This window comes from Anopheles gambiae, chromosome 2, assembly GCF_943734735.2.
Source record: "Anopheles gambiae chromosome 2, idAnoGambNW_F1_1, whole genome shotgun sequence".
NCBI lineage: Eukaryota > Metazoa > Arthropoda > Insecta > Diptera > Culicidae > Anopheles > Anopheles gambiae.
In genome coordinates, this window is record NC_064601.1 from 80,275,271 (window position 1) to 80,302,459 (window position 27,189).

At 48.9% G+C, this 27,189-nt stretch overlaps 1 protein-coding gene and 1 long non-coding RNA gene across 5 annotated transcripts; one reads left to right on the top strand and one right to left on the bottom strand.

The window, feature by feature from the left end:
* LOC1274881 (acetyl-CoA carboxylase) lies at window positions 1–26,965 on the top strand. 4 transcript variants are annotated; one of them, XM_001688466.2, is made up of 11 exons: window positions 1–656; window positions 10,809–11,331; window positions 17,490–17,607; window positions 18,525–21,724; window positions 21,810–22,072; window positions 22,147–22,309; window positions 22,377–24,496; window positions 24,575–24,849; window positions 24,933–25,274; window positions 25,362–25,496; window positions 25,615–26,965. In XM_001688466.2, exons 1-11 carry the CDS (start codon window positions 647–649, stop codon window positions 25,744–25,746), a joined length of 7,281 nt encoding a protein of 2,426 aa, XP_001688518.2. In that variant the 5' UTR covers window positions 1–646; the 3' UTR covers window positions 25,747–26,965. The 4 variants fall into 4 exon arrangements, with proteins under 4 accessions (XP_001688518.2, XP_061503623.1, XP_061503620.1 ...); XM_061647639.1 differs by lacking the exon at window positions 1–656 and adding an exon at window positions 7,594–7,751; XM_061647636.1 differs by lacking the exon at window positions 1–656 and adding an exon at window positions 10,290–10,609.
* On the bottom strand, window positions 3,139–7,534 carry LOC133391720 (uncharacterized). Its single transcript, XR_009765180.1, has 2 exons — window positions 7,009–7,534; window positions 3,139–4,052 (listed from the first exon to the last, which is right to left on the bottom strand). It is a non-coding gene; the product is annotated as an uncharacterized LOC133391720 (long non-coding RNA).
* Window positions 26,966–27,189: the final 224 nt, after the last annotated feature.

Below are 27,189 nucleotides of genomic sequence, written 5' to 3' on the forward strand. Positions count from 1 at the left end.
ATGAAAATCGCCACCGCGGTCTGTGGACTTGTGCTTACGCCGTTGCGAGGACATTGAGCGAATTTTTGCATCCATTTGCCCACAATCAATCCCTTTCCGACAGCGAAGTACGCGCGTCTCTGCCGCACTTGATCCGGACCAAACGAACAGTGCGAGGATTTTGACATTTCCCACAAAACGTCAGGCACGGTTTCGGGAAAACAAATAAAATTCCGTGTCTACCACGACGAGCTCTGCGGTGCCAGCTTTTTCTTCGGCGTGCTCCAACGGGACCCACACCACGCAGAGAAGAGCGAGCCTGGTGCTGAAGATGAAGCTTTTCTGATTCCGAGCTGTCGTCGTGTCCGTGACCCGTGTGTGTGTGCGTGTGTGCCCTTTGTGGCTTGCAGAAGGTTGTGGAGAGCAGTATTATAAAACGGGAAAAGTGTACCTTTTTTGTTGTTGTTGTGTTCCTTACGCGGTTCCGGGCGGTGAAAAACCCCGGAAAGGGCAACGCACGAGTGTGGATGTGTGTGTGTGTCTACATCTTACAGAGGAAGCCGAGGAAAATCGATTACCCAAGAGTGAAGAGGCAGGTTTTCCTTCCCTACACACAGGCAGCCGGTGTGAAGCTCGATAGGCGCGTCCCCCGTGTCCCCAAGAAAATATGGAAAAGTGTACGTAGTCCTTTCTAACCCCTTCCATTACGGTGCGTGCGATTGTTTCTATATATGTGTGTGTGTTTCGCTTTGCTTTTTTCGTGATAACAAATTGCGGCTTGAGGTGTATAAATGGTTGGTGAGGGTGCAGAAGGGGCAATAAATATAGGCGCAACGCTTCAGATTGTCATCGGGCATGCCGCCGCCATATGATAGCGCACCTCGCCCCGCGGCACAGCCAAAAACCCCGTTAGTGTGGATGGAGAGCGGGAGGAGCATCCCCGGAGAAGGGGAGAAAGGAATGCGCTGGGCATGGTATCTCTCTTTGCCGTTCGCAGGACGACACCGCGGTGGGGCCCGCTGCTGCGGCTGCTCGCTTGCACCCGCGTGACGGCATCACTGCTCTCTGGGCCCAATTAATATGGGCTCAGCCTTTTCGACCAATCACAGCCGATGGTACGATGCTCGGGCGGCGCGTCATCAGATCAAACATGGATATGGGCATCTGCGCGCACTCTCGCTCGCCAGCCGCGACCAGAATGTGCCAAACTTACTCTCTCTCTGACGTCAAGGGGAAATTAGATGGGGGGAGGGGGGGGGGGGAGCAACGTGTAGCCGTGCTGTCGTGCCCCTTTTGGTGTCGTTTTTGCAGCTCCCCTCTCCCGTGTCAGTGATTGCTCGCTCAAGTGGACCGCAAATAGTGCGCCGTAGTGTAGTGTAAATGGGTTATAAACGAGATACAATTTCACCCCAATCCTCTCGACGATTTGCTAACGGTCCTCGGCGGCTTGTAAGAAAGTCCCACCCCTTCCCCCTCCCACTGTGCCCAAAAGTGCCGGCCACAATACACACGCAAATTGTGCAACGCACACCACCACCAGCGCTCGTACTGTGTTGTTATTCTCTTACTGCTTTTTTCTCTCTTTCTCTCCATTTACAACGTGACAGCCTGTGTACTCTTTCACGCATTCACCACTGTCGCTCTGTCCACTTCTCGTGCTTCTCAAGTTCACACACACACCCGCACACGCTCAGCTATTTTGCAACGCGTTGGGCTTGGTGGCGCTGGTGTGCGTGCGTTTCAAGGTCACTCATCTGTCGTCTAGTGTTCGCCGTTACCGGTTCTTTTTTTTGTAGGTGGTGTAAATAGTAAACAAAGTGAAAATAAACACCTTATCAGAATCGATCTCCCTCACTCCAACCATCACCCACCCATCGGTGCATGTGCATCAGAGTTGCAGTGTTAGTGGATGTGCGCGTCAGTTCCAACTAGTTTCAGGACAGGGCAATGGTGGGTGGTACAGTATGGGGTGGGGGGGGGGGGGGGATTGTTTTCATTCCGTTGCACGTGGATCGGAACAAGAACCAGAGGCAGCTCATGATCTTGTTGGTGATCGCGGGAAAAAGCGTTTTTTTACGTTCTGGTTTCTGTTGCGACTTTTTCTTTCTGTTATATTTTGATGCATTTTGTTTTAAACCTAGTCTGGTATATTGATTTTTTAAAAGCATAAGAAAATAATATATTTAAAAAATGGTGGTGGTTATGTGAATACACAAATGTTTGAATGGATCTATTCAAAGTCAAAATTTGATGAAGAGCTTATTTTATATGCGAAATATTTAATTATGTTTTCTGTATGTTTAATTTGAGCAATAATTTGTTTGATTTGATAAATAGTTTCCAATTAAAAGCAGTATGATTAATTGTAAACTCGTTTTGGTGAAGGTTATCAATAGCTAGCATAGCAATACATTTATGGGTGTATAGAATCAGTAGATTGTAATTAGTTTGAATATTTGCATTCCAAGTACATAACTATTTAATTTAGTACATATTTTATTCTTTGGTTTAAGTCTGTAGTTTTTGCTGTAGAATCGGTGTAAGTGTAAGGTTCAGTAGATTTAATGCACTTTAGTTTGTAGATACATAATGTTTTCTTTTTCTTTTTCTTTCCTTTTTTATTTAATTTTTAATCTTACCGTATAGTATTAAACATTCGTTATGGAAAACCGGCTCTCTGGGGTTCAACCCATGGAAGTACCAAACTCACCAAATACACACAGGATAAAGCCACCATTTGTCTATGTGTCTCATCGAATGTAAATAAGACACGGATGCGATGGATATGTTTCTCATTGTAAGAAAATGTCTCCGAAATGTTTCAGGGTTTTCCAAGGAATTTTCATAGTCGTGGGACACTTCCTTGACTCTTTCCTATGGGAGAATAACTCCATATGTTGGAAATTGACAACCTTTTTGGACAGGCTCCTTGGAAATTCCTATTGGATTTATCCAACAAGAGTGCTATGAAGTCTAATTCCCAGTGCATCAAGTTCATTTCACGTAAAAAAAATAGAGTCAATAAAGTGTACCACTGCTATGAGAACTCCTTAAAAACCCTGTAGGCTAACTCTATATGCCGGTGTAAGGATATATCTGATTACAATTACTGTATGGAATTTTCCGACGCTGTAGCAAATACCACATTAAAACATGGTATTTAATTTAATGGTATACTTATAAATTTATTTTAATTTATATCGTACAAATCGTATAAATCTAGTCAATTAAGGTTATTGCCAGTTAGATGGGATATATATCTTACGTTTAGTGAGCATTATTTAGAGGTTTTTCAACATTTAGTATGTACTACAATAATTTGTAACCGATTAGAAATTAGAATAATTAAAATGATCATTAAAATAGCGTTAGATTATATTATGTTCGTAAATTGTGCAATATAAATTCATAGGTTGCAATAATTTCTGATTAAATTTAGTAGTTTGCGTCCAATTAAAAATGTTGTAGTTCGACTTTAGGAACAAACACAAAATTGTAGCGCGACACTTAGACATACAAGAAATGATAACCGTTTTCCATGATAAGATTTAATCCGTCTTTAAGAGACTTACACATGACCGATAAGCTATGTTATTTATTTCATATTATTATTTTACTTTAAAAAGCAAAACTTTCGTTTAACGCCTACCCAGAGAATATGGATCATGTCAGTCCACCAAAGGGATAAACCTAAGATGCTCTGATAGACGCTCTAGATCTTACTAATACGGACGTGATTCAATTTCCAACTGGGTTGCTGTTCGGATCAGACGTACCTTAGAGGTGGATTAAGCGACAGATAATAGTGCATCCCATTCACAAGCGAATTGGTTAGGCTCAGAGCAACACTAGTTGTTGTGCCACTGAAGAAGAAAAAGATAAGCCATTATACCGATCGAATAGGCTCAGCTTGTCACTACACCAAAGCAGAAGGATAGCTTTTGAATTCTTAAGTATGTGCAGGGCTTACGAGCGCAATCATTAATGCACTCATAACAGCTGATAATTGAGATTTTTTTTCTTTCTTCTACGCGATACACCCTGCATTATATCAAGTAACTGTAACCGATGCACTGCAAAAAAAAAAACAAAAAAAAAACAAGCAAATCAATTCCGATTAAGTGACATGCACATGTCGCCCTATTCGCGATTAAATACAGGAAAACGAAGTTAGTATTGGTGTCGACCGAGCCCAAAAACCCGACCAGATAGATAGAGGACCGAACCGAACCGTTTTTGCTTTGCTTTGCGAGTTACGGCCGGCCGGGCGGGCCTCATCGGCACCAAGCGCGATCGACCACAGCTCAGTCGTGGCCCGTGAAAGTAGCGCAAAGGCAGCACAACGGGAGCGTTTTGGTCTAGGTCCGGTTCGGTGGTCAGCGACAGTGGTCAGACGCACCAGCAGCTAAGTAAGTGTCGCGCCACCGGTGCGTAGCCGCCCCCCGTGGCCGGTATTAGCCGTTACGCATCGCGCCATCTAATTCGCGCTCGCAGCGAAGACATTGCAAACATTGTGCCCGGAAATTGATAAGGCGCTTGGGTAAGGCGGCTTATTGCTGCATTGTGGGCAGCCTCTTGCGCAAAGCTGCTTCATACATTAGTATCAATCACAAATTTGGATAGTTAACGTGCACACAATCCGCGGACAAAAGAACACCAGTATGTGCGTCGCAGTGTGTTGATTCTTGCCGTGCGTGCCAAAGTGTGTCTGTGTGTGTGTGTGTATTCTCGTGCATGCCCTGGAGCTTGCAGCCCGTGAAGGAGATAATAGTGCTTGTTATCATGATGGTACGAATCACGCCACCGACGGCGGGAGAGAATTTTTAAACCAACCCGTCTCGATTGTGCCCTGCCCCGCAAGTCTGGCCGCGAGTGGGGCGAAATAGCTTAGCTTTGGCGTGTGTGGTGTTGCCATCTCGCGATAAGACTCCAGCGATGGGTGCGAACCGAGCTCGGCGTGCAAATGCGACTGTCAAGTGGTGGTGGTGGTGGCAGAAGAAGAAAGCGATCACCAAAATGGCAATCAGCTGATATGGGCAGGAGCTTCCCTTTGCCTTACCAGCGTGCGCATTAATCGCAAATGTGCCATGCTCCTAGATAGGTTCGCAGGCGGCTTGGAAACGATGTCGTAATGGGATGATGAATTAGTTTACTTTAATTAGAAGAGGTTTAAAAACGTCCAGCTTATCCAGCACGTGGAACGGATCGCTTCTGCGCAGTGTCACTACCAAAGAGGCTAAGAATGTTGTAACTATTTACCATCGCAAATGTTTTAAATCGCTTTTGCGCTCGGAACGGTTGCTTCTTGAACACCTGAATCGTTTCTTCGTACGTGCTATTGACCGTTACAATTTGCATCGCAGCGTACGCAGCTCATTTGCGTATTACCCGACTGCCACATGGTAATTGGTCAGTTTGGGAGGGGTTGTAACGACTTTTTCGGACATTCTGACCCACCAGCAAAGACCCATTTCGGTCAGTCGTGTTTCGAAGCATTACTCTCTGTGTAGTGAGTGAACGCGCTCTGCAACACGTTCGATCCGTTTGCTTGCTGTTGGGGTTTATTTTTTGTCCTTGCGCCCTCCCCAGTGCGAGGGCAAAATACCCTGCCAGTGTCGGTTGATCTCGGTTTAAGAAGGTTAAGAAAAGCGACCACACGTAATAAACCTCCGGGGTCAGTGCATTTAAATCGCGTGCCGTACGTAAAGTGGCGAACCAATGTTTCGTGCGAACAGTGTAATGAAACGAGGTAAAACGAGGTGTCCGTTTGTTGTTGCTGCTGTACTTTAAAGCCGCCTGATTTGGTTTTTGTTTTGTCCGCGACCACAGACCTTCTGGGGCGTTGTTTTTTTGTTGTTGCGATGAAGAAGTTGGCCTTCCCAGTTTCAATTCTTCGAGTTGAAAGAATCAGTGTGTGCTTTATTGTCCTTCCCGTATCAGTAAATCAGCAAAACAAGGCTTGCTTCATTGAAGCATACCTACGATCACCTTACAATGATCGTTCGATCGATCTGGTTCGATCTTGTGGCGTTGTAATCTTGGGGTGGGATCTTGAACGTCAACATTGCAACCGACATGACCAAAGTACAAAACGCGAGGAAATTGTTTCTTGCGACGTTTTGCCTTTCAATTTGAATGGAATGTGCATTTGAAAAATGAGCGCCAGTCTTAACGATCCTCATGTCGATCCTCATGTCACAAATGGTTTGCATAATCGATCCGGTTTCTGTGCCAAGTGTACCGGAATCGAGCTGTCAGGTGTTTATAATGTCTCAGGAAAAGAGAGCGTAACAGAGCAAATAGTGCGAACTATTAGTTAATGGGTGCTAGAGATGGATAACTCTGGTTCAGATTCATGAATCTAAAAGAAACATCAAAGTGAGTCAATCGATCCGAATCACATATTTTGAGGTTCATGAATATATAAAGTTTAATGAATCTTTGAAGAGTGAAAAAAGGTTGAAAACACAACAATTCTTACAGAACACAATAACAATCGCAAAAGCGATTTTAAACACAGAATAATTATTAGGATCCATGAAGGAAAGAGCTATTCCAAGTGATGAGCTATTCCAGCTGAATCTGTTGGAAGAATCGGAAAATAGGAAAACTCGTGTGAAATCTGTTGGAAAAACTCGTGAGTCTGTAAAGACATTCGAATCGTTGATTCTTTTTCATGAATATTTGTACATTGGATATTCATGAATCACTAGTGGTACATACTTTGTATTTTGGATATCCATGAATCACTAGGATATTCATGAATCACTAGAGATGCATTCAGAATTCTTGAATCTTGAAGAAATTTGAAATTTGATTCGGGAATTGATTCACTCACTAGTGAAGGTTCATACTAATGAACCTATACCAAAGATTCCTGAGGCCTAACTCTACGCTGATTAATATTATGAATCTTTTCGTATCAATAAGCGTATAAAGAATAAATCCTCAGGTGGGTTCTCTCAAGTACCTACTGTATATTACATTGAAAACAAAATAGATCCAAGAAATTAATCTAGATCCTCGTACCATTTTTTAACGCGTCGACCTTGAGCTGCCCTGCCAACCGGGGAAGATGAGGATCTGCTCGGTACTGTTTTGGTCCATTTTTCTATCGTCCACGCCTTATCAGTGCCCTGCTGACGGCAGCAGCTCGCGACGGCACATGTCTGAACTGCTGACGATGACCGCTGTCCAGATCCGTGGAGGACCAGCTGGAAGTCACTTTCCACCGTTTATGGCAGACGCGGCATGGCAAACACACAGGCGAAGGTCGCGATAGGTGAAAACCGATGCCTACCTCCGACGCGATTAGCCCGTCGATCGTCGATCGTGTCCCAATCCCGGGACGGGCAGCCGTGCACTACTGATAGAAGTTGTTCACAATAAAACTGTACTTTACACATACACACACACTCGTACGGTTAATGCTTCGGGAGCACATGCTTCTCGACCCGATGGAAGTGCACGCATCGGTTGGAAGACGCATGCTACCATCACCGTCATCGGGGCTGTGATGCATGTGGCGGGCACGACCTTTCCGTGCCTTGAAAACTCAATCCACATTCTCTAAATCACGCTTCGGGACGGCCGGGCGGATTGTTTTCACGGTCGACCTTTGCTAGGCAACAGGGCAACAATCTCTCGGCCCGGGCAATGCCGGTCGGTCAAACTTTCGCTTAACTAGATCATTTTCGCTCGAGCCGGCGTCGCGAGCGGATTGGTTGCGTTAAGGTGGCAGTCTAGCAGGTCTTCCGCTTTCTCGAGCAAAGGTAGGCAAGCTAAACGAGTCGGCTAGTTTTTGTTGTACCCGTTTTGCTGCAGAAGTGAGTGTATGTGTGTGTGTTGTTTTTTTGGATGATACAAAAGTGATCTAACGGAATAGTAAGTTCCGCTGTATTTATCGGTGTTCTTTGAAGGGTAACTAATCGCTAATGCGTGTAGAATTGTTACGATGGTTTAATAACCTTTTGCTTCTGTTAAATCATCTGAGCATTATATCGTGCTGGTGTATGTGTGTGTGTCGTTGTGAGAAGAATGATTCTTCGTTTTGGTACAAGGAAAATTGTTTTAAAGCAACAAGAAAATCTCTTGCTAATCGATCGATTAGAACGTTCCTCACGATCGAGCCCCTCCTTGGAAATAGCAACAACCATCCATGGTAGATGGTCATGGTCTAACGTGCGTTACATAATGTGCAATCTGCCTGCCCTCATCATCCTGTTCGATTAACGGTCACTCCCGGTTGACCTCGCGCTCTTCATCAACAGTTGCTTTTGCAACGGGAGCTGCTGAGTGGCCTGATCATTGCGTCGTATCGTGTGACCGGCAATCCTGTTGACCGTGAACAAAGATGAGCAATCAACCGTGTAGAAAGTGTGCAAAATGTTTAAGTTTCATTGTGTTCTAAGGGTTCTATTGTTACTGCTTAATATATGTAACTTTTTTTAAATTTTATTTAATGATTTAAAGTTCAAACTTATACCATTTAACAACGTGACACATGATTTGGTCATGAATTATTTCGTTTTTTGAGTTTTTAAACATCTTTGGAGTATTTTCAACCTGTGGTTCCAAAATTACTAACGCATTTTTGGAAATTCCATTAGCAACAAAAAAACATACATATTAAAAATAGATGATGTCAGCGTTAAGTGGATAACCTTTTTTTTAGTAAAATAGTAAAATGGTATCTTTGGGAATATACCATTAATGCCATTTCATGCAACTCTTGTGGATGTTGTTTGAATCTTACCTGAAAATGTATTGATATGAAATTTCAATGAAGAATTATTCAAATAAGGAATAGTTTTTTTTTAATAATTTGAATATTTTGTTTTACAAAATTACTGTCAAGATTAATCTAAGATAAATCTAAGAAAAACTATAAATAAATCTTTCTTAGATAAATCTAAGAAAAACGACAAAACTCAGCAAATATGAAGAAATTATGCTGTATATAACTATCAGTCAATTATTATCAAATTTTGCACTATGCTTATGGTCTCGAGCAGCGGTTTTTAAACGGGGGGAATTCCTCCCAATGATTTTTGACTTTGTTGGGGGAGGGGGAGGGGTAGGATTTTTGATCAAAATTTCACAAAATGCAATGGAGATTTAAAAAAAAAACGATTATTCATCCAACAATTTGTTTTAGTTGGATATTGCAGAATTTTGTTAAAACTCAAATTTGAAGTGCAAAAACTCCCTACTAAAGCTAAAATAAGCTTTTAAAGTTACAAAATGATTTTCTGCAGAAATATACTATATGCTTAGAGTTTCGGGTTCCGATCGGCTATCCGTTGTATAATGTTGCGAAAACGGCATTACCAACTTAAGACCAACTCAAGCCAATAGATGTGGCATCCAAAATGAAATGTAGTGTTCGTGGGAAGAATCAAATATTTCTATAAACACTCAAATGTCCAAATGTTGGGTAAAAATCTGTAGAACTCGTTCCTTTCAAATCTTCAACTTTGAACCGCAGAAGCGGCGGGATGAAGTGTTTGCCAAGTGGCTTTTGGATTGGTAGCAACAGAACATCAACAGAGGGTTAAGTATCAAGGTCCATGATAAAACATACAATTAACGGGACTGCAAAAATGCTGCATTCCAAAGAAATGCAGTTGCTACATGTATAGAAATTGTACAACAGAATAGACAAAACTCATGAACTCTTACTATACTAAACCGTCCAGAAACTGAAGTTATAAGGGGGAATATAATTCTACATATACCCACATATAGCTACTAAATATTTATATATTCCTTGTATAATTCCTTCCACAAATTATGTTTCACAACTTCCTTTTCATAAATACACGATCCTACGGGAATTGTTAATTGTTTGTTAATTCTTGTTTCTATTGATAATTGAGCCCTTTTTCATAATAAATGAATCTTTCAGGGAATTTTCCAATTTATGATTTTTAAACTTTTATCGAAGATTTTTTCATCTTGAATCGGAATGAATTTGTACTTATTATTAGTTGAATATAATTTAATTAAAATTCATTCAGCTTTTCTTTAGAAATTGGAATACGCTTAAGTTTGTTAAGCTTCCTAATTACTTAGAAAAAATGACGTAAAATCTCAGAGGTATTTACTGATTTCAATGCCATTTTTCTCACAAATTGCCGACTGTACAAAAACCAAACTGTACGTCAGTTACAACAAATTGTAATCAAACAAATCTTCCCAAGCAAAAACGATACCTACCTACCGCAAGCACACAGCGATTTACCTTTGACGTCATTCCCTTCAATTCACAGATTTCCGAATCGTCATCGTGAAGTCGTGAGGCGTGAGTTGACGGCGCTGGAAGTGTATCGTTTCAGTGGGCGCTTGACAAACGGCCGTGTTCCGTACGATTTGCATTGCTTGAATTGTCCAATTTGACCTCTCTGCAAGTGCGAAGGGTACGCACGGTCACGGTTTGAGCCGTACACTGCTGTCGCTCAAATGATCTACCTTGTGGTGGCCGGGGTCATACTGTTTGCGTACCTTTTCCTGTACGACTGGTGGACCGACGATACCGGATCGTCCACCGTTGATCGCCACGGTGCGGTCCGAAATGTAACCGTACTGCTGGCCGCTACTGAACCACGTGGAAAAGCAGGGACGGTAGCCTGTACGTAGGTTTTTATGTCCCTCCCCTCAAACCAAACCTTTTTGTTATCGCTCTTGCTTTGAGTCATTGTTTCTTGTGTTTCCGTTGTACGTTTGTTATAATTATTTAATTATGATTTTCTACCTTTTGAGATTACTGTTTAATATTTGAATTCATATTCTTAATCGGTGTTTGTTTCGTCTTCTTTCGGTTGCTTCAGGTGACGCGAGTACTGCGGACGGTTGTGACACAGAACCACCCATCGGAGTTTTGACGAACGGCAACGGTTCCGCGCAGGCTCAGCCGATCGTTGACGCGGCAGCAGTGGAGCTGGTCGCACAGCAGATCAAGCAGGTGTCCGTGTCGAACGCCAACTTCCTTTACGACCGTCCGCAACCACGCCGGCAGCAAAAGCAGAAGCGACCGAATCGTCCCCAGGACCGTCCGTGCTTGGTAAACGGTCGGCAGGAGCGGTACGCTGAGACCGAATCCGTCGACACGAACGACAACCATATCAAGATGGAAACCACAACCGACTCGGTCCCGGCAACGACGGGCGAGGAAAACAGCAGCGCCGCTCCGGGGCAGGAGCGGGCCAGCTTCATCGTCGGCGAGGAGGACAGCCAGCTGGACGACGAGCTGGAGGCGAACGATGCGTTCCCGCAAACGATGGAGAACGGCAGCGGTCTGCGCAGTGTTTCGTCCTACGAGATGAACCTGACGGAAAAAAGGCGCCGCTTAAGGTAAGACCATTGTCGATTTGTGTGAGGGGCAGCTAAGAATGATATGCCTTTTTTGTGCGATATTCTGGTTAGTAGATGTGTCCACCAAACAAAGGTCACTTGCGCGTATGTATCGAAACCATCCCGTCCGCAATCTGGTCGCGGTCAGCGGACGAAACCGGCATTCGTTCTGCTTGACTTCTGCCAATGCTAATTCACTGTCCGCAATGTTTAGGTGTTTGGTGTGAGGCGGATTCAAACACGAAAGGAACCAAAAAATCCATCAAAAGGTACGAACTTCCCGGGTGCTGTGTGTACTCGAACTGTGCAAATAGGGTTCGATGTTTTTGCTCTTACCTGTCTTACCGCCTGCCCAAGTCTATTTACGCGCGCTGACGCGACCAGCTCTATTTGACTGTCTGCGGTGATGATGATGATGACGCTGGATGGGTTGAGACACTGAAGTACGCTCGGAACTCATGGCGAGACTTTAGACTCATGCCGCTTAATGACGCAAGTTTGTAGTGTTTTCGTTGGGCCGAGCAATTTGTCTGCTAAAGTGTCGTCCGGTTTTTTCTGCCTTCTTATCGTTCACGCGTTCTTTGTTTGTAGTGTGTTTTTTTGGGCAGAATTTAAGCTTATTTTTTCTATCCTTGAAATGATAGAATTGAGTTTTTGTGCATATGATGACGGAGATACTTGTTGCGAAGATCTTTCGCCTTTGGTAATGACGTTAATTTACGATAGTTTGGTTTTGGAGATCTCAACAATTCTTCTGGAAAGATGATCAAGCTTTGGGAATGGAAGTTCAACATTTGATGAAAATCACAAAATACTGATCAAAGAATGGAAGATACTTGTAGGAAATTTAAATGGATTGATCAATGTCGATAAGCGTCTTATTACTTTAATGCGAAACCTTCACCAAGCTTGATGCGTGTGATTTCGATAAACGAACACGGTTCGATTAGATTCACGCGTGCAGTTTGCCTCGCAATATCAACGTTTTTTTTCACACACGTGAAGGCTGCGCTGCTGTTGAAGTGCATTTAACTCTGCGTCCGACTAAGGGAGCGTGCAACAGTGTGAACCACCACCACCTTGTGCGAGGCTCGGCAAGTGCACGCGTGCATACCTAGAGAGTGGAGAGCCTACACATATGCACCTGTTACTGCTGCTGCTGCACCATCTACAGCCGCTCAGCCAATTAAGCTCTCTTTTTTACCACGAGGCGGAGCACCTTTCGGTACCTTCACGCACCGTTTTGGAGCCTCTCTGTGTGTGTGTGTTTTTTATATCGTCTGTTGTTTTCATTCCATCTCAAGTTACACTCGACACGCCAATACATCGCCCCACCACACACCACATGGCGAAGCTTTCGGATCGCGCAGGTTGAGATTCGCGCTTTTGATTGTTTTCCGGTTTCGCGGCATGACTCACTCTTTTTCTCTCTCTCTCGCTCTCTATCGTCGTGTTGAGCTGGGGCTCCGAACTTTCGGTTCGGTGACTTCAACGATCAGTTGTGAATGAAACGTGGCCAATCTCGGTAGTGTGCCGGAACTGTACTGCGGCCCAAAGGCAGGCTGCTGGTGGCGAAAATAGAGGCGCGCGCGCATTACACACAAACCACAGTACCAGTGTGGCCCTTTGGATCATCGTATGTTACAGTGGCCGCGGTGTGGCGTGGCGCCGTGGCGTGTGATGCAATAAAGCCTAAGCCTTTGAGTTTTCCAGTGCGTTTTTCCGTGGCACCGTCATTACAGCTGAAGTGTCCCACCCGGTTATAATTATACTGTGTGTGTGTGTTTATGTGGTCATTATCGTCGTTCGTGTTATGCACGCCGTACCTAAATCGATTGCTGCCTGACATATAGCCAGCCTGAAGCATTCCGCAAGTTCCCACGGGATGCAATTTCTGCAGGAAGACAATTAAACCTTTAATTTGCTTTTCAATCCCTTCCGGGCGGGCGGGGGACGGGCCACCAGTACGGAATGTGGCCTAATTTGTTTTTGAAGCTGAAATGCTTGGAGTGTGTGCCTGTGTGTCTGTGTGCCCAGTACTAACGGAACCTAAGGTTGCAACGGTATTCCATGCCGGTTTGGCCACGACGCGTACGGGGCGCGCACTGGTGAGAGAAAGTTTCGGGTCGTTTAAGTGCTTTGGTTGCTTTTTTGTTGGTGTGGTTACTAGCGCGTTCCGTTGTTTTTTCGATGGAAGCGTCCCTAGGAAGCCGAAGCGCGACGTCTCCAATATATTAACACACGCGTCAGGTGAAACTTGGGACCTGATTTTGGACGGTTTTTAGGTTGATGCTTACAATCTTCACCAAAAACTCAACCAGACCAAAACCGGTTGTAAGTGTGTGTGTGTTTGTGAGAGCTTTTCAGTCTTTGCAATGTTATGCGCAACGTCTTAGAGCTCATCTTCACCTTGCCCCAACGGTGGCGTGTGAGACCTTGGGAAGTATTTGGCATACATCTTGGAACGCTTCCGTAAAAAAAATGGAAATGTGTCTGTATAAGTAGAGCAAAACAACAAAAGCATAGAAAACTCACCTAAACCCACTGAAAGAATAAATTAGAAACTAAAACAACCGCGTCATTCATCCGGTCTGATCGGGCGATCGCTCTCTGATCTAATTTAAAGTGCACTCAAGATAGAGCCGAAAATAATATAAAAAAAGCTCAAAGCTCTCCATGAATTAATCCGTCGACTTGATAGCCTTATCTTGCGTTGGACATTATGTAAGACGGGCACGAGCGCTGTAACAACAACCTGTCACGGAATGTGGCCCGATGGCGACCGGTTTGCCTTGTGTTTGCATCATGCGAACATCCGCGTTGCGCGTGCGATCGACCCACCGTGCTCCAACGTCACTGGATGGAAGAACCTTTCGTTTGCCAGCTTTCAAAAAAATCCCCAAAAACGAAATGTAAAAGTTCCCCCAATAACAATCGAAAGAAGCTTTCACATCACGCGTTACAACCGCCTGGAGCGCCGCCGCGCACTTGTTGAACGCGTGTCCGCTTTCCCTTCGGGGCGCTTTCTGGATTGGTTTGGCTTTGCCGAAGCCTTGGGTACTACGTGTCACTGGCAAAACGTTGGTGCATTTCTTCAGCCAGTTTGGTGAGCAAATTGTAGAAAGGTTCGACCGACCGACAACAGCCCGAAAAGGGACTTTTTCCTCAGCATTTAAAAGTGACGGTTAAAATCGCGCCGCCCCGTTGACGTGTCGCGATCGACAGTAGGTCAGATTCCTTGTGTAATCATTGTGTGTGTGCCTCTCCTTCCATTAGCAGCGAATGCACCTCTTCTCCATGGGTGGCCCCTTACCACAGCCCTACTAGGGTGCACTGGGTAGAAGTCGCGTCAGCTGGCTTTGACAGGTTGCAATCGATTTATGTAGTGCCGAGCCGTGCCGAGCTGTGTGACCCAGTGGGAAGACACACCGCTGGCTCCCATTGCTGGAACATATAGTTTTATTTTATCGTTCAATTTTCCCCTAAAGGACATCGTCTGTGTGTCGGTGTGTGTTAGTGTGTGTGTCTGTGTGCGGTGTCTTCCTTCCTTTGCCGCCTTGGTGATAGCGAAATAGTAGTGAAAGTGCAAAAGATATTGATTTTGCCGTGATTGAATTATCACGCCACCGGTGCGAAATACACGGGCCCTCTCTCTCTCTCTCTCTCTCTCGTTCTCTCTGTCTGACCCGCCGCTTCAGCAATCTCGGAAATCAGCGGAAGAAGTTTATCAGCAAAATCAATACATTCGCCCCTTGCGTGGAAACCGTGTGTGTCCGTGTGTCTTGGCAACAAGTTACCGCCGAAAGTGGGGTTTAGTGCATCGTCGTCGTTTGCTGCGAGCAAAGCGGCTTTCTGCTCCGCGTGTTGTCGTGTAGTTTTGCAAAGAAAAATACGAAAAAAGCAAATATTGGGCAGCCTGTGAGCCGGCTTGCGTGCTGCTGTTGTCCGGTGGCCAGCGAGTGGTGGTCCTGGTGCTACGAAAACACGAAACCGACCACCGTGGTGCTAGTGTTGGGCTCGACCGTACTGCTGCTCGCCCTCGCGCGGGAAATAATGTTGAAGAGAAGAGCGAGCAAACGATTCGTGCTGGCAGAAACCGGTGAGGAAAGCACCTGGAACACGACCGCAGATAATGAGCAAATAATGGCAGCGTCGTCACAGCAACCGCCGCCACCGGTGATCAACCTGGAGACGGCGGTCCCGAGCGGCAGCACCAGCGCCAGCAGCAGCTTCAGCGAGGACAACAGTGGTGGAGTTGGTGGCAACATCAGCGGCCCGACCGCCGCCCTGCTGCACGATGGTGGAGCCGGTGGCGATGGGCTCAAGGTGCCGCTGGCCAACACGCTGCATCTGTCCGTGTCCGGTGGTTTAAAGTTAGTATTTGTGGTTTTTTTTTTTCGGTGGGAATTCTGGTTGAGTTATGCTAAGAAATGTTAAAAAAATATTTTTGGTGATTCATTAAGCAAGCAGATTTTAGAAGCATCAACAATAATCCCTCCCTTCTGGAAGTAGTTTTTTGAGAAGGATTGCATTTCATTGTGAAATTTATAAACCTGTTTTTTGTTTGGTCTGCGAAAGAGATTCATTCTTCTCTTCTTGATATGGTGGTGTTTGGCCTTCGTTTTCCTGGCCTACTATAATATATAGGATCTTTTTTATTAATTACACTACACAACGATACGGCGATAATTAATTAGTCAGCCTTTACTGCTAAAGAAACGGGTTAGGATAGGGATTGAACCAGTTAACGCCTTGTACGAACTGGGGGGTCTATTCAACAGACCATCGGGCTGCTCCCGAATCATAGAGAATACTGTCCAATATATATGCAAATCTTGCTCTCGCTCGTCTCCATCCAGTTTACGTCTTCTTCGTGTGTAATGTAATCGATCGCTCTAAACATGATCGAGATTTTTCTGCTCATTTGTACACTTTACACTATAATCATGAGCGTCATCTTGAACACGTGTGCAATATTCGTCGCTAGCAGATATTGCGTGAGCTATAAATCCTCCTTCTCTCCCCAGATGTATCGATTGTTGCTTTGGAATCAGCTCAAACGACCTCCGAAAGGTATCGATAGAGACAGTCGGTTTCGATATTACGGTCCAACGAACCGCCCGTGCGACCGTACCAGACCTTCAAATGACAGCAGCCAACCAAAAGCACCACCGACGACGGTCATCCCTTTCTTGTTCGTCTTCCCCCTCCGTACGCGCGTACGACACGGTACACATATTCGTGCGGCGGTTCATCTATTTTGAAGATTTTGTGCAACAGTGACGGTTAGCGTAACAGCCTCGGAGTTACGAGTTACAGTGCTGCCTGCCTGCCCACCTGTGCCCACCTGCCCCTTTGCAAAGATGCTCATATTGATGGGCCTTCCCCCTGCTCTGCGCCTGGTGGCAACCCCCGAACCTCCGGTACCGTAATAATGGTACTGCCTTGAAACGCTACCCAGTCGAAAGTGAACCAACGAAAATGTGTGTGTGTGTCTGTGTGTATGCTGGAGGTCTTCGGGTGGGGTACTGGTGCTGGTCTGTTAAGCGACCGATTTTGCAACCATCCCACAGTGCTTGGAAGGTCCTCGGCTGAGACGTTTCGGTGTTGTTGTTTTCGAAACTTGCCATTGTTTCGCTGCTTGTGTGATAAGCTTGCGGCGGGGCTACTACCGAGCCGTTTGCAGTATCTCCGTGCAATGTCTTAAAGTGTAAAACGTACAAAAAAGTTTCTCAAATCAAATTCAGTTTTTTTTTGTTTTGCGCCATTTCGGTTATCAATTGAAGAACAAAGTTTTAAATGAAAGAGAAACACGCAAAAGCGGGCAGCAAAGTTCTTACCGTGCTGGATACGTTGCTGTGCCGTGGTCGACTCAATGAAGCGCAGCCTCCATTCACTTACCCCGGTCTCGCCAGCCCGGACGCGGATGTAGTTCCCCGGCACAGTGCGGAAACACAAACCGAGACGGGATGGATGATGTGGTTAGTGTTGTGGTTGTTGTTTGACCCAAGTTCTGTTCTTATTCACTCCCCCAAAAAAGCGGTCTCTTTGATGGATGGGGCTCGCCTTCTTTTTTAATGTTTTGCTGTGTACTACTTGCAAATATGTTTGTACATCGATTTCTAACCCCTTTCTGTTTTCGTTTTTTTTCTTTTTAGGCCAAGTATGTCCCATGGCACGGGACTGGGACTGCAGCGTGGCCAGGAACGTGACTTTGTGCTATCGACGACGGAGGAGTTCGTTAAGAAATTTAACGGTACGCGTGTGATCAACAAGGTACGATCGTCGATGGAAACACAAACCCCGAGGAGGGATGGGAGTAGCGTGTCTTTGCCAATTTCAAACGATTGTCGGATGATTTTATGACGTGTGCGTGACGGAAGGCCCTTTATTTTTGCGACCACCTCGCGGAGGATTATCGCTCAATGTCGAGCGCGGTAATTGCGGCTGTTAGAAGCACTGCTACAAGTTATCATCCTGTATTGTAGTAGCTGTGAGCAATTACGGTTATTAATGCATGGAATGGGGAAAAAATTGTTGCTACCTTTTCAACAAAAATAACTCCACTAATGGTATAACTTGTATCATTGCTGCTGCTGCGGATGTGGTTCATATAAATGCGTCTGTCTTTGCAAAGACTTTTCCTCGATTCAATGAGCACACCATGAGCAAGGGAAAATGTATCGCCACTTAAAGGTCATGTCGGAGGCTCGATTAGTCAGCATTCCATCAGGCGTGTCGACGATCACCTTCAGTCAGCGTTTGGGAAGGCTTTCCTCTGCTTTGTGGTTTTTAGTACAACGTGTGCTAAAACGTTGATAACCTTACGGGCGCATTTTAAAAAAGTATGATCCAATCGGTACAACCACACATTACACATCGCATTGACATTCCACGCACAATTCTCGCCACGGGCCGCGGGGCAATTTATTGCTGCATTACTCCCTCTGGCTGGGGGAGGTAAGAAAAACCGCCTCGTCACTCCGACTGTTTGCACACCGCGTCGCGATCGGCACAGTATCGCGATCGTCATGTGCGCCGCGTAACCGACTAATTACACAATAATACATTTTGCGCGTTTAAAAAAATCGCTCCCATTGCTCGATGGGTAGAGCCGGATCGATTTTGTTGTTGTTGTTGTTTTGCTTGCCCCTCATCTCAACTGCTCACTTTTCCTTTTCTCAACCCCGCAGGTGCTGATCGCAAACAATGGTATCGCGGCGGTCAAGTGCATGCGCTCGATCCGCCGCTGGTCGTACGAGATGTTCAAGAATGAGCGCGCGGTCCGGTTCGTGGTGATGGTGACGCCCGAAGACCTGAAGGCGAACGCCGAGTACATCAAGATGGCGGACCATTACGTGCCCGTGCCGGGCGGCTCGAACAACAACAACTACGCGAACGTGGAGCTGATCGTGGACATTGCGCTGCGCACGCAGGTGCAGGCGGTGTGGGCCGGCTGGGGCCACGCGTCCGAAAACCCGAAGCTGCCGGAGCTGCTGCACAAGAAGAATCTGGTGTTTCTGGGGCCGCCGGAACGGGCCATGTGGGCGCTCGGCGACAAGGTAGCGTCCTCGATCGTGGCGCAGACGGCCGAAATTCCCACACTGCCGTGGTCGGGCTCGGAGCTGAAGGCTCAGTACAGCGGGAAGAAGATCAAGATTTCGAGCGAGCTGTTTGCGCGCGGCTGCGTGACCACGTCCGACCAGGGACTGGTGGCGGCGGGTAAGATCGGCTTCCCGGTCATGATCAAGGCGTCCGAGGGCGGCGGTGGCAAGGGCATCCGGCGCGTCGACTCGCCGGACGAGTTCCCCGCCCTGTTCCGGCAGGTGCAGGCGGAGGTGCCCGGGTCGCCGATCTTCGTGATGAAGCTGGCGCGCGGCGCCCGCCATCTCGAGGTGCAGCTGCTGGCCGACCAGTACGGCAATGCGATCAGCCTGTTCGGGCGCGACTGCTCGATCCAGCGCCGGCACCAGAAGATCATCGAGGAGGCGCCGGCCGTCATCGCCGATCCGGCCGTGTTCGAGGAGATGGAGCGGGCGGCGGTGCGGCTGGCGAAGATGGTCGGGTACGTGAGCGCGGGCACGGTCGAGTACCTGTACGACTCGGAGGGCAAGTACTTCTTCCTCGAGCTGAACCCCCGGCTGCAGGTGGAGCATCCGTGCACGGAGATGGTGGCGGACGTGAATCTGCCCGCCTGCCAGCTGCAGATCGGCATGGGCGTGCCGCTGTACCGCATCAAGGACATCCGGCTGCTGTACGGCGAGAGCCCGTGGGGCAGCACCGTGATCGACTTCGACTGTCCGAGCCAGAAGCCACGGCCGTGGGGCCACGTCATCGCGGCCCGCATCACGTCGGAAAATCCGGACGAAGGGTTCAAGCCGAGCTCGGGCACGGTGCAGGAGCTGAACTTCCGCTCGAGCAAGAACGTGTGGGGATACTTCAGTGTGGCGGCGTCCGGCGGGCTGCACGAGTTTGCCGACTCGCAGTTCGGCCATTGCTTCTCGTGGGGCGAGAACCGGCAGCAGGCGCGTGAGAATCTCGTGATCGCGCTGAAGGAGCTCTCGATCCGCGGTGACTTCCGGACGACGGTCGAGTATCTGATCACGCTGCTGGAGACGAACAGCTTCCTGGACAACACGATCGACACGGCCTGGCTGGATGCGCTCATCGCCGAGCGGGTGCAGTCGGACAAGCCGGACATCATACTCGGTGTGGTGTGCGGTGCGCTGCACATTGCCGACCGCAAGGTGACGGATGCGTTCGCCAGCTTCAAGGGCTCGATGGAGAAGGGCCAGATACAGGCGGCCAACACGCTGACGAACGTGGTCGACGTGGAGCTGATCGCGGAGGGCGTGCGGTACAAGGTGCAGGCCGCCAAGAGCGGGCCCAACACGTACTTTCTCGTGATGAACGGGTCGTTCAAGGAGGTGGAGGTGCACCGGCTGTCCGACGGGGGGATGCTGCTGTCGCTCGAAGGCTCCAGCTACACGACCTACATGAAGGAGGAGGTCGATCGGTACCGCATCGTGATCGGCAACCAGACGTGCGTGTTCGAGAAGGAGAACGATCCGTCGCTGTTGCGGTCGCCGTCGGCCGGCAAGGTGATCAGCCTGCTGGTGGAGGACGGTGCGCACGTCTCCAAGGGCCAGGCGTACGCGGAAATCGAAGTGATGAAGATGGTGATGACGCTGAAGGCGAACGAGGCGGGCACGGTAACGTTTGTGCGCCGCCCGGGGGCCGTACTGGATGCGGGCACCCTCATCGGACACCTCGAGCTGGACGATCCGTCGCTCGTGACGAAGGCGCAGCCGTACAAGAACCCGTGGCCGGTCAGCGAGCACGTGCAGATACCGGAAAAGCTGAACCGCATCCACTCGTGCTACAAAACGATCCTGGAGAACACGCTCGCCGGCTACTGTCTGCCGGACCCGTACAATGCGCCCCGGCTGCGCGAGATTATCGAAAAGTTTATGCTCAGCTTGCGCGACCCGTCGCTGCCGCTGCTCGAGCTGCAGGAGGTGATTGCCTCGATCTCGGGCCGCATACCCGTGTCGGTGGAGAAGAAGATCCGCAAGCTGATGCAGCTGTACGAGCGCAACATTACGAGCGTGCTGGCCCAGTTCCCGTCGCAGATGATCGCGAGCGTGATCGATAGCCACGCGGCCACGCTGCAGAAGCGGGCCGACCGGGACGTGTTCTTCCTCACCACGCAGGGCATCGTGCAGCTGGTGCAGCGCTACCGCAACGGCATTCGGGGGCGCATGAAGGCGGCAGTGCACGAGCTGCTGAAGCAGTACTACGCGGTCGAGTCGCAGTTCCAGCACGGCCACTACGACAAGTGTGTGGCGGCGATACGGGAAAAGCACAAGGACGACATGGACGTGGTGGTGGGCACGATCTTTTCCCACAGCCAGGTGGCGAAGAAGAACCTGCTCGTGACGCTGCTGGTCGACCATCTGTGGGCGAACGAGCCGGGGCTGACGGACGAGCTGGCCGCTACGCTGAGCGAGCTGACGTCGCTCAACCGGGCGGAACACTCGCGGGTGGCGCTGCGCGCCCGCCAGGTGCTGATCGCGGCCCACCAGCCCGCGTACGAGCTGCGCCACAATCAGATGGAGTCGATCTTCCTGTCCGCGGTCGACATGTACGGGCACGACTTCCATCCGGAGAACCTGCAGCGCTTGATCCAGTCGGAGACGTCGATCTTCGACATACTGCACGATTTCTTCTACCACTCGAACCGGGCCGTGTGCAATGCGGCGCTGGAGGTGTACGTGCGCCGCGCGTACACGTCGTACGAGCTGACCTGCCTGCAGCATCTCGAGCTGTCCGGGGAGGTGCCGCTGGTGCACTTCCAGTTCCTGCTACCGACGGCTCATCCGAATCGATACAAGTAAGTTACGGAAGCATTATTTAGAGTTTTAATTGAAGAAGCAAAGTAACATTGAACTTAATTCCGGTTCTGTTTTGTTGCACAGCTCGGAAGGTAACGATCCGGACGCCATTCCGGACTCGTTCATGCGCACTGGATGCATGGCTGCGTTCGATTCGTTCGAGCACTTCAATCAATATTCGGACGAAATACTGGACCTGCTGGAGGACTACGCGTCGCCGGTGTTTGTCAATCCGAAGGTGCTGGAGGCCGTCGATGGGGGCGATTCGGACCGCCGGATGAGCACATCCATTAACGTTTCGATTTCCGATCAGGTGAATCGTGCCGTTGAAAGTGAAGCTGCCGCACGTAAGTTATTTTGTTAAAAAAATTCAGATATTTTGTAAAAAAAACCTAATGTTCATGCGGTTTACTCTCTTTAGCGAGGCCGTCGGATGCGATCCATATTTTGAGCATTGCCGTGCGTGACATGGGCGATATGGAGGACCATCAGATGGAGCAAGTGTTTGGTTCGTTCTGCAATCTGCACCGCGAGGAGCTGCTGAGCCGCCGTGTGAGACGCATCACCTTCGCTGCGTTGAAAAAGTAGGTCCACAATTGGCCAATGAGCGACAACGACACAGAAGTAATCATGAACATTTGCTCTCCACAGGCGACAGTTCCCGAAGTTCTTCACCTACCGTGCGCGCGACCAGTTCGAGGAGGATCGCATCTACCGGCATCTCGAGCCGGCCTGCGCCTTCCAGCTGGAGCTGAACCGCATGAAAACGTACGACCTGGAGGCGCTGCCAACGGCCAACCAGAAGATGCACCTCTACCTCGGGCGGGCGAAGGTGCCGAAGGGCCAGGAGGTGACGGATTTCCGCTTCTTCATCCGGTCGATCATACGCCACTCGGACCTCATCACCAAGGAGGCGTCGTTCGAGTACCTGCAGAACGAGGGCGAACGGGTGCTGCTCGAGGCGATGGACGAGCTGGAGGTGGCGTTCTCCCATCCGCAGGCGAAGCGCACCGACTGCAACCACATCTTCCTCAACTTTGTCCCGACCGTCATCATGGATCCAGCCAAGATCGAGGAATCGGTCACGAAGATGGTGATGCGGTACGGGCCGCGACTCTGGAAGCTGCGCGTGCTGCAGGCCGAGCTGAAGATGGTCATCCGGCAGACGCCCCAGTCACCGACCACCTCGGTGCGGCTCTGCATTGCGAACGATTCCGGCTACTTCCTCGACATTGCCATGTACACCGAGGTGACGGATCCGGAGACGCACGTGATCAAGTTCCAGGCATACGGTAGCCGGCAGGGCCCGCTGCACGGCCTGCCCATCTCGTCCCCGTACATGACCAAAGATTTCCTGCAGCAGAAGCGCTTCCAGGCGCAGTCGAACGGCACGACGTACGTGTACGACATACCGGACATGTTCCGCCAGATGACGGAGCGGCTGTGGAAGGAGTTCTCCAAGGCGCGCCCCACCGAGGACATCCGCATCCCGGAGAAGATTCTGCTCGAGTGCAACGAGCTGGTGCTGAACGGCGACACCCTGGAGGAGATCCAGCGGCTGCCGGGCGAGAACAACGTCGGCATGGTGGCGTGGCGCATCGTGCTCGCGACGCCGGAGTTCGCCAACGGCCGCGAGATCATCGTCATCGCGAACGATCTGACCTATCTGATCGGGTCGTTCGGGCCGCAGGAGGATCTGCTGTTCTACAAGGCGTCCGAGCTGTCGCGTCAGCGCAAGTGTCCCCGCATCTACATCTCGGTCAACAGTGGGGCCCGCATCGGGCTGGCCGAGGAGGTGAAGTCGCTGTTCAAGGTCGCCTGGGAAGACCCGGAGGAGCCGGAGAAGGGCTTCAAGTATCTGTACCTCACCACGGACGATTACAGCAAGATCGCGAACAGCAACTCGGTGCGCGCGATACTGATCGAGGACGAGGGCGAGCCGCGCTACAAGATAACGGACATCATCGGCAAAACGGACGGGCTCGGGGTGGAAAACCTCCGGTACGCCGGCATGATTGCGGGCGAAACGTCCCGCGCGTACGAGGACGTGGTCACGATCTCGATGGTGACGTGCCGCACGATCGGCATCGGCTCGTACCTGGTGCGGCTCGGCCAGCGCGTCATCCAGATCGACAACTCGCACATCATCCTGACCGGCTTCGCCGCGCTGAACAAGCTGCTCGGCCGGAAGGTGTACGCGTCCAACAATCAGCTCGGCGGCATCCAGATCATGTACAACAACGGCGTCACGCACAAGACGGAAACGCTCGACCTGGACGGGGTGTACACGATCCTGCACTGGCTGTCGTATATTCCGAATGCGCGCGGCGGCATTCTGCCGATCGTGTCGCCGAGCGATCCGATCGAGCGTATGATCGACTTCACGCCCACCAAGGCACCGTACGATCCGCGCTGGATGCTGGCGGGACGGTACAACCCTGCCAATCCGTCCGACTGGGAGACGGGCTTCTTCGATCGCGGCACGTTCGCGGAAATAATGGAACCGTGGGCCCAGACGGTCGTGACGGGTCGGGCCAAGCTGGGCGGTATCCCGGTCGGGGTGATTGCGGTTGAGACGCGCACCGTCGAGGTGACCATACCGGCCGATCCGGCCAACCTGGACTCGGAGGCGAAAACGTTCCAGCAGGCCGGCCAGGTGTGGTTCCCGGACTCGTCGTTCAAGACGGCGCAGGCGATCAAGGACTTTGGGCGCGAAGAGCTGCCGCTAATTATCCTTGCCAACTGGCGCGGATTCTCCGGCGGACAGAAGGGTACGTAACGATTACATTAAAAACGTTTAAAGATGCACCCGCTTTATGCAATTTTCCGTCGTTCTTCCTTCCCCACAGATATGTACGAACAGATCGTCAAGTTTGGTGCTTACATTGTGGACGGCTTGCGGGAGTACAAGCAGCCCGTGATCGTCTATCTGCCCCCGAATGCCGAACTGCGGGGCGGTGCGTGGGCCGTGCTGGATCCAACCATCAATCCACGCTACATGGAAACGTACGCCGATCCGGAATCGCGCGCCGGTGTGCTCGAGCCGGAAGGTATCGTCGAGGTGAAGTACAAGGAGAAGGACATTGTGAAAACCATTCACCGTCTCGATCCGACCGTGCTGGAGGTAAGCGGTCACCTTTTTTTGCTTTGTTTTCGATGCTCAATCTTGCTTCAATGCTAATGCTTCCGCTATTGCCCAAAAAACAGCTCAAGAACCAGTTGGCTGCCGCGGGTGAAAACAAGGAGCTGGTGGCCGAACTGGAGAACAAAATCAAAGCCCGGACGAACGCGCTGCTGCAGAACTACCATCCGGTGGCGGTACACTTTGCCGACTTGCACGATACGCCCGAGCGAATGCTGGAGAAGGGCTGCATCAGTGAAATCGTGCCGTGGCGCAACTCGCGCACCTGGATCTACTGGCGCATGCGGCGGCTGCTGCTGGAGGAACACTTCATCAAGCAGATCCTGGAGGCGCAGGAAGGTCTGTCGGTGGGTCAGGCGAAATCGATGCTGCGCAGATGGTTCGTGGAGGATATGGGAGCTACGGAGGTAAGTTTTTGATGCTCGAAATGCAGTCCCGCGCATAGAAAAATGCGGAATTTAATGTACAAAACATGGTGTTCTTTCTCTTATCAGGCATACCGCTGGGAGGCAAACGAGTCAGCTGTGGAATGGTTGGAAAACCAGAAGCGTACCGACTCGACCGTGCTGCGCAATATCTACGCAGTGAAAAAGGACGCAATAATCTCACAAATTCAGGAATCATTAAGCGTAAGTAGTTCCGACCTGCGGAACAGTCCTCTTCCCTCTCTTCAGAACCTCTTCCGATGTGCCTGTCCTTGTAGACGACCGATTTAATATCTTCCTTTTATTCATCCTTTTTTATTAGGACTGTCCGGAAGCAGCGCTCGATGCGATAGTCGGTCTCTGTCAGTCTCTGTCGCCCGCACAGCGTGGCGAGGTGGTCAAAACGCTCGCTCAGCTAGATTTCAACGATAAGGAGCACACAAGCCTTGGATGACAACGTAACAATTGTACATAACGGAAGCGCTCGAAGCGACGACGTTAAGCCTGATAATATTCTGTCAGCCAAGCAGCAAGCAAGCAAGCAAAGACAAGTTACTGAGCAGCGATGGTAGGATAGAAGGATTCTGAGGCGAAGGAGCACACACACACATTTAGCGAACTCAGAGATAAATTGTTAGATTAGAATTGAACAATATTTACACGTGTTGAAAGGCGAACGGGAAGGACAGAAGGGACAGTTTGATACAACTCTCCTCCAAGTTGCTGCCGCGTCATCGATCGCCGGATCGTTGTTAATACGCAATTGAAAAACGCAATTCAATTTCGCACACTAGATTGTACGCAACAGGTTCTTTCTAACGCCTATAGAGTGAGGGTGCGCTTTTTTCTTCGTCATTGTCGTCATTTAGGTGGCAACATCTTTACACGCTTTAGCGGAAGCAGAGAAAAAGCATAGAACAAACAAACAATTCTGCTGTTTCGCCACCTAAAAAACTCACCATTAAACACGCGCACATTAGCAAACAGGTGATGTAGCATGTACATGGGTAATGTGTAGGAGATGCGAAGATTCATCCCTTTGTTGCACGAAACACGCGTGCATGGAGGATTTGAAACTTTATTTAAAGCACTAAAGGAGGACACGCCGCGAACACATTAACACAAACCACCACAGAAACAAAGAAACAAAACAAAACACACACACACAAATGTTCACGTTGGAACTGGTACGGTCGAAAACGCGAATTAAAAATTGAAATAATTAAACGTTTACTAATTGAACCTAATTCGAGCTAATAATGTACTAAAGGAAAGGAAGGAGAAGGGCCGTCTCAAAAGAAGCCGTGGAGAACTATAAAAAAGAAAACAAAACTTTGCCTGTAGGTTCGTTCTTATTAGACTGTACTGAGTTACGCGACGGTAGGGTACGTTCGTTGTTAGAAGGAACGAGAGATTAGTTGTTAGTTGCTCCTGTTAGTAATAATGGAAGGGCTTTTGTTCTGGATTCGTCCCGATAGTGCTAAGGTAATGCTTTACGTTAATTTTGGTTTCATTCACTATTCGTACTATGTACTACTATCGGAATTCCGTCGTGCTCTGGTTAACATGAAGATGTATCTAGTTAAGTTGGGTCTCTGCCGATCACTTCCTGCGGAACTCGGTTTCTTTAGGGCAATGCAAAATGGCTTCAGAATAAAATTCGTAAACCTAAATTGGAGGCGGGATTGAGATAATATAATTTTGCTAATATGAAAGAAATGCAATGTTCATGTACTGTACTGTACCAACACCTCAAAATCTGGACTTAACGATTTAGGAATTTTGGATTGATGGATATGGATATGAGTAGAGGACTACATGGTGTCTTTTAGTAGCATTTTGATGAATGCCTATTAGATACCTCAAAAGTTAATTCCGAATTCATTCTGGATCCCCT

Excerpts from the sequence above, each read along its gene's own strand:
- LOC1274881 (XM_061647636.1), top strand. The coding sequence starts at position 10,441 with ATGATCTACCTTGTGGTGGCCGGGGTCATACTGTTTGCGTACCTTTTC. Across the intron at positions 17,608-18,524 it reads GTACGCGTGTGATCAACAAG|GTGCTGATCGCAAACAATGG; the intron begins GTACGATCGTCG and ends TCAACCCCGCAG. Across the intron at positions 22,310-22,376 it reads ACCTTCGCTGCGTTGAAAAA|GCGACAGTTCCCGAAGTTCT; the intron begins GTAGGTCCACAA and ends TGCTCTCCACAG.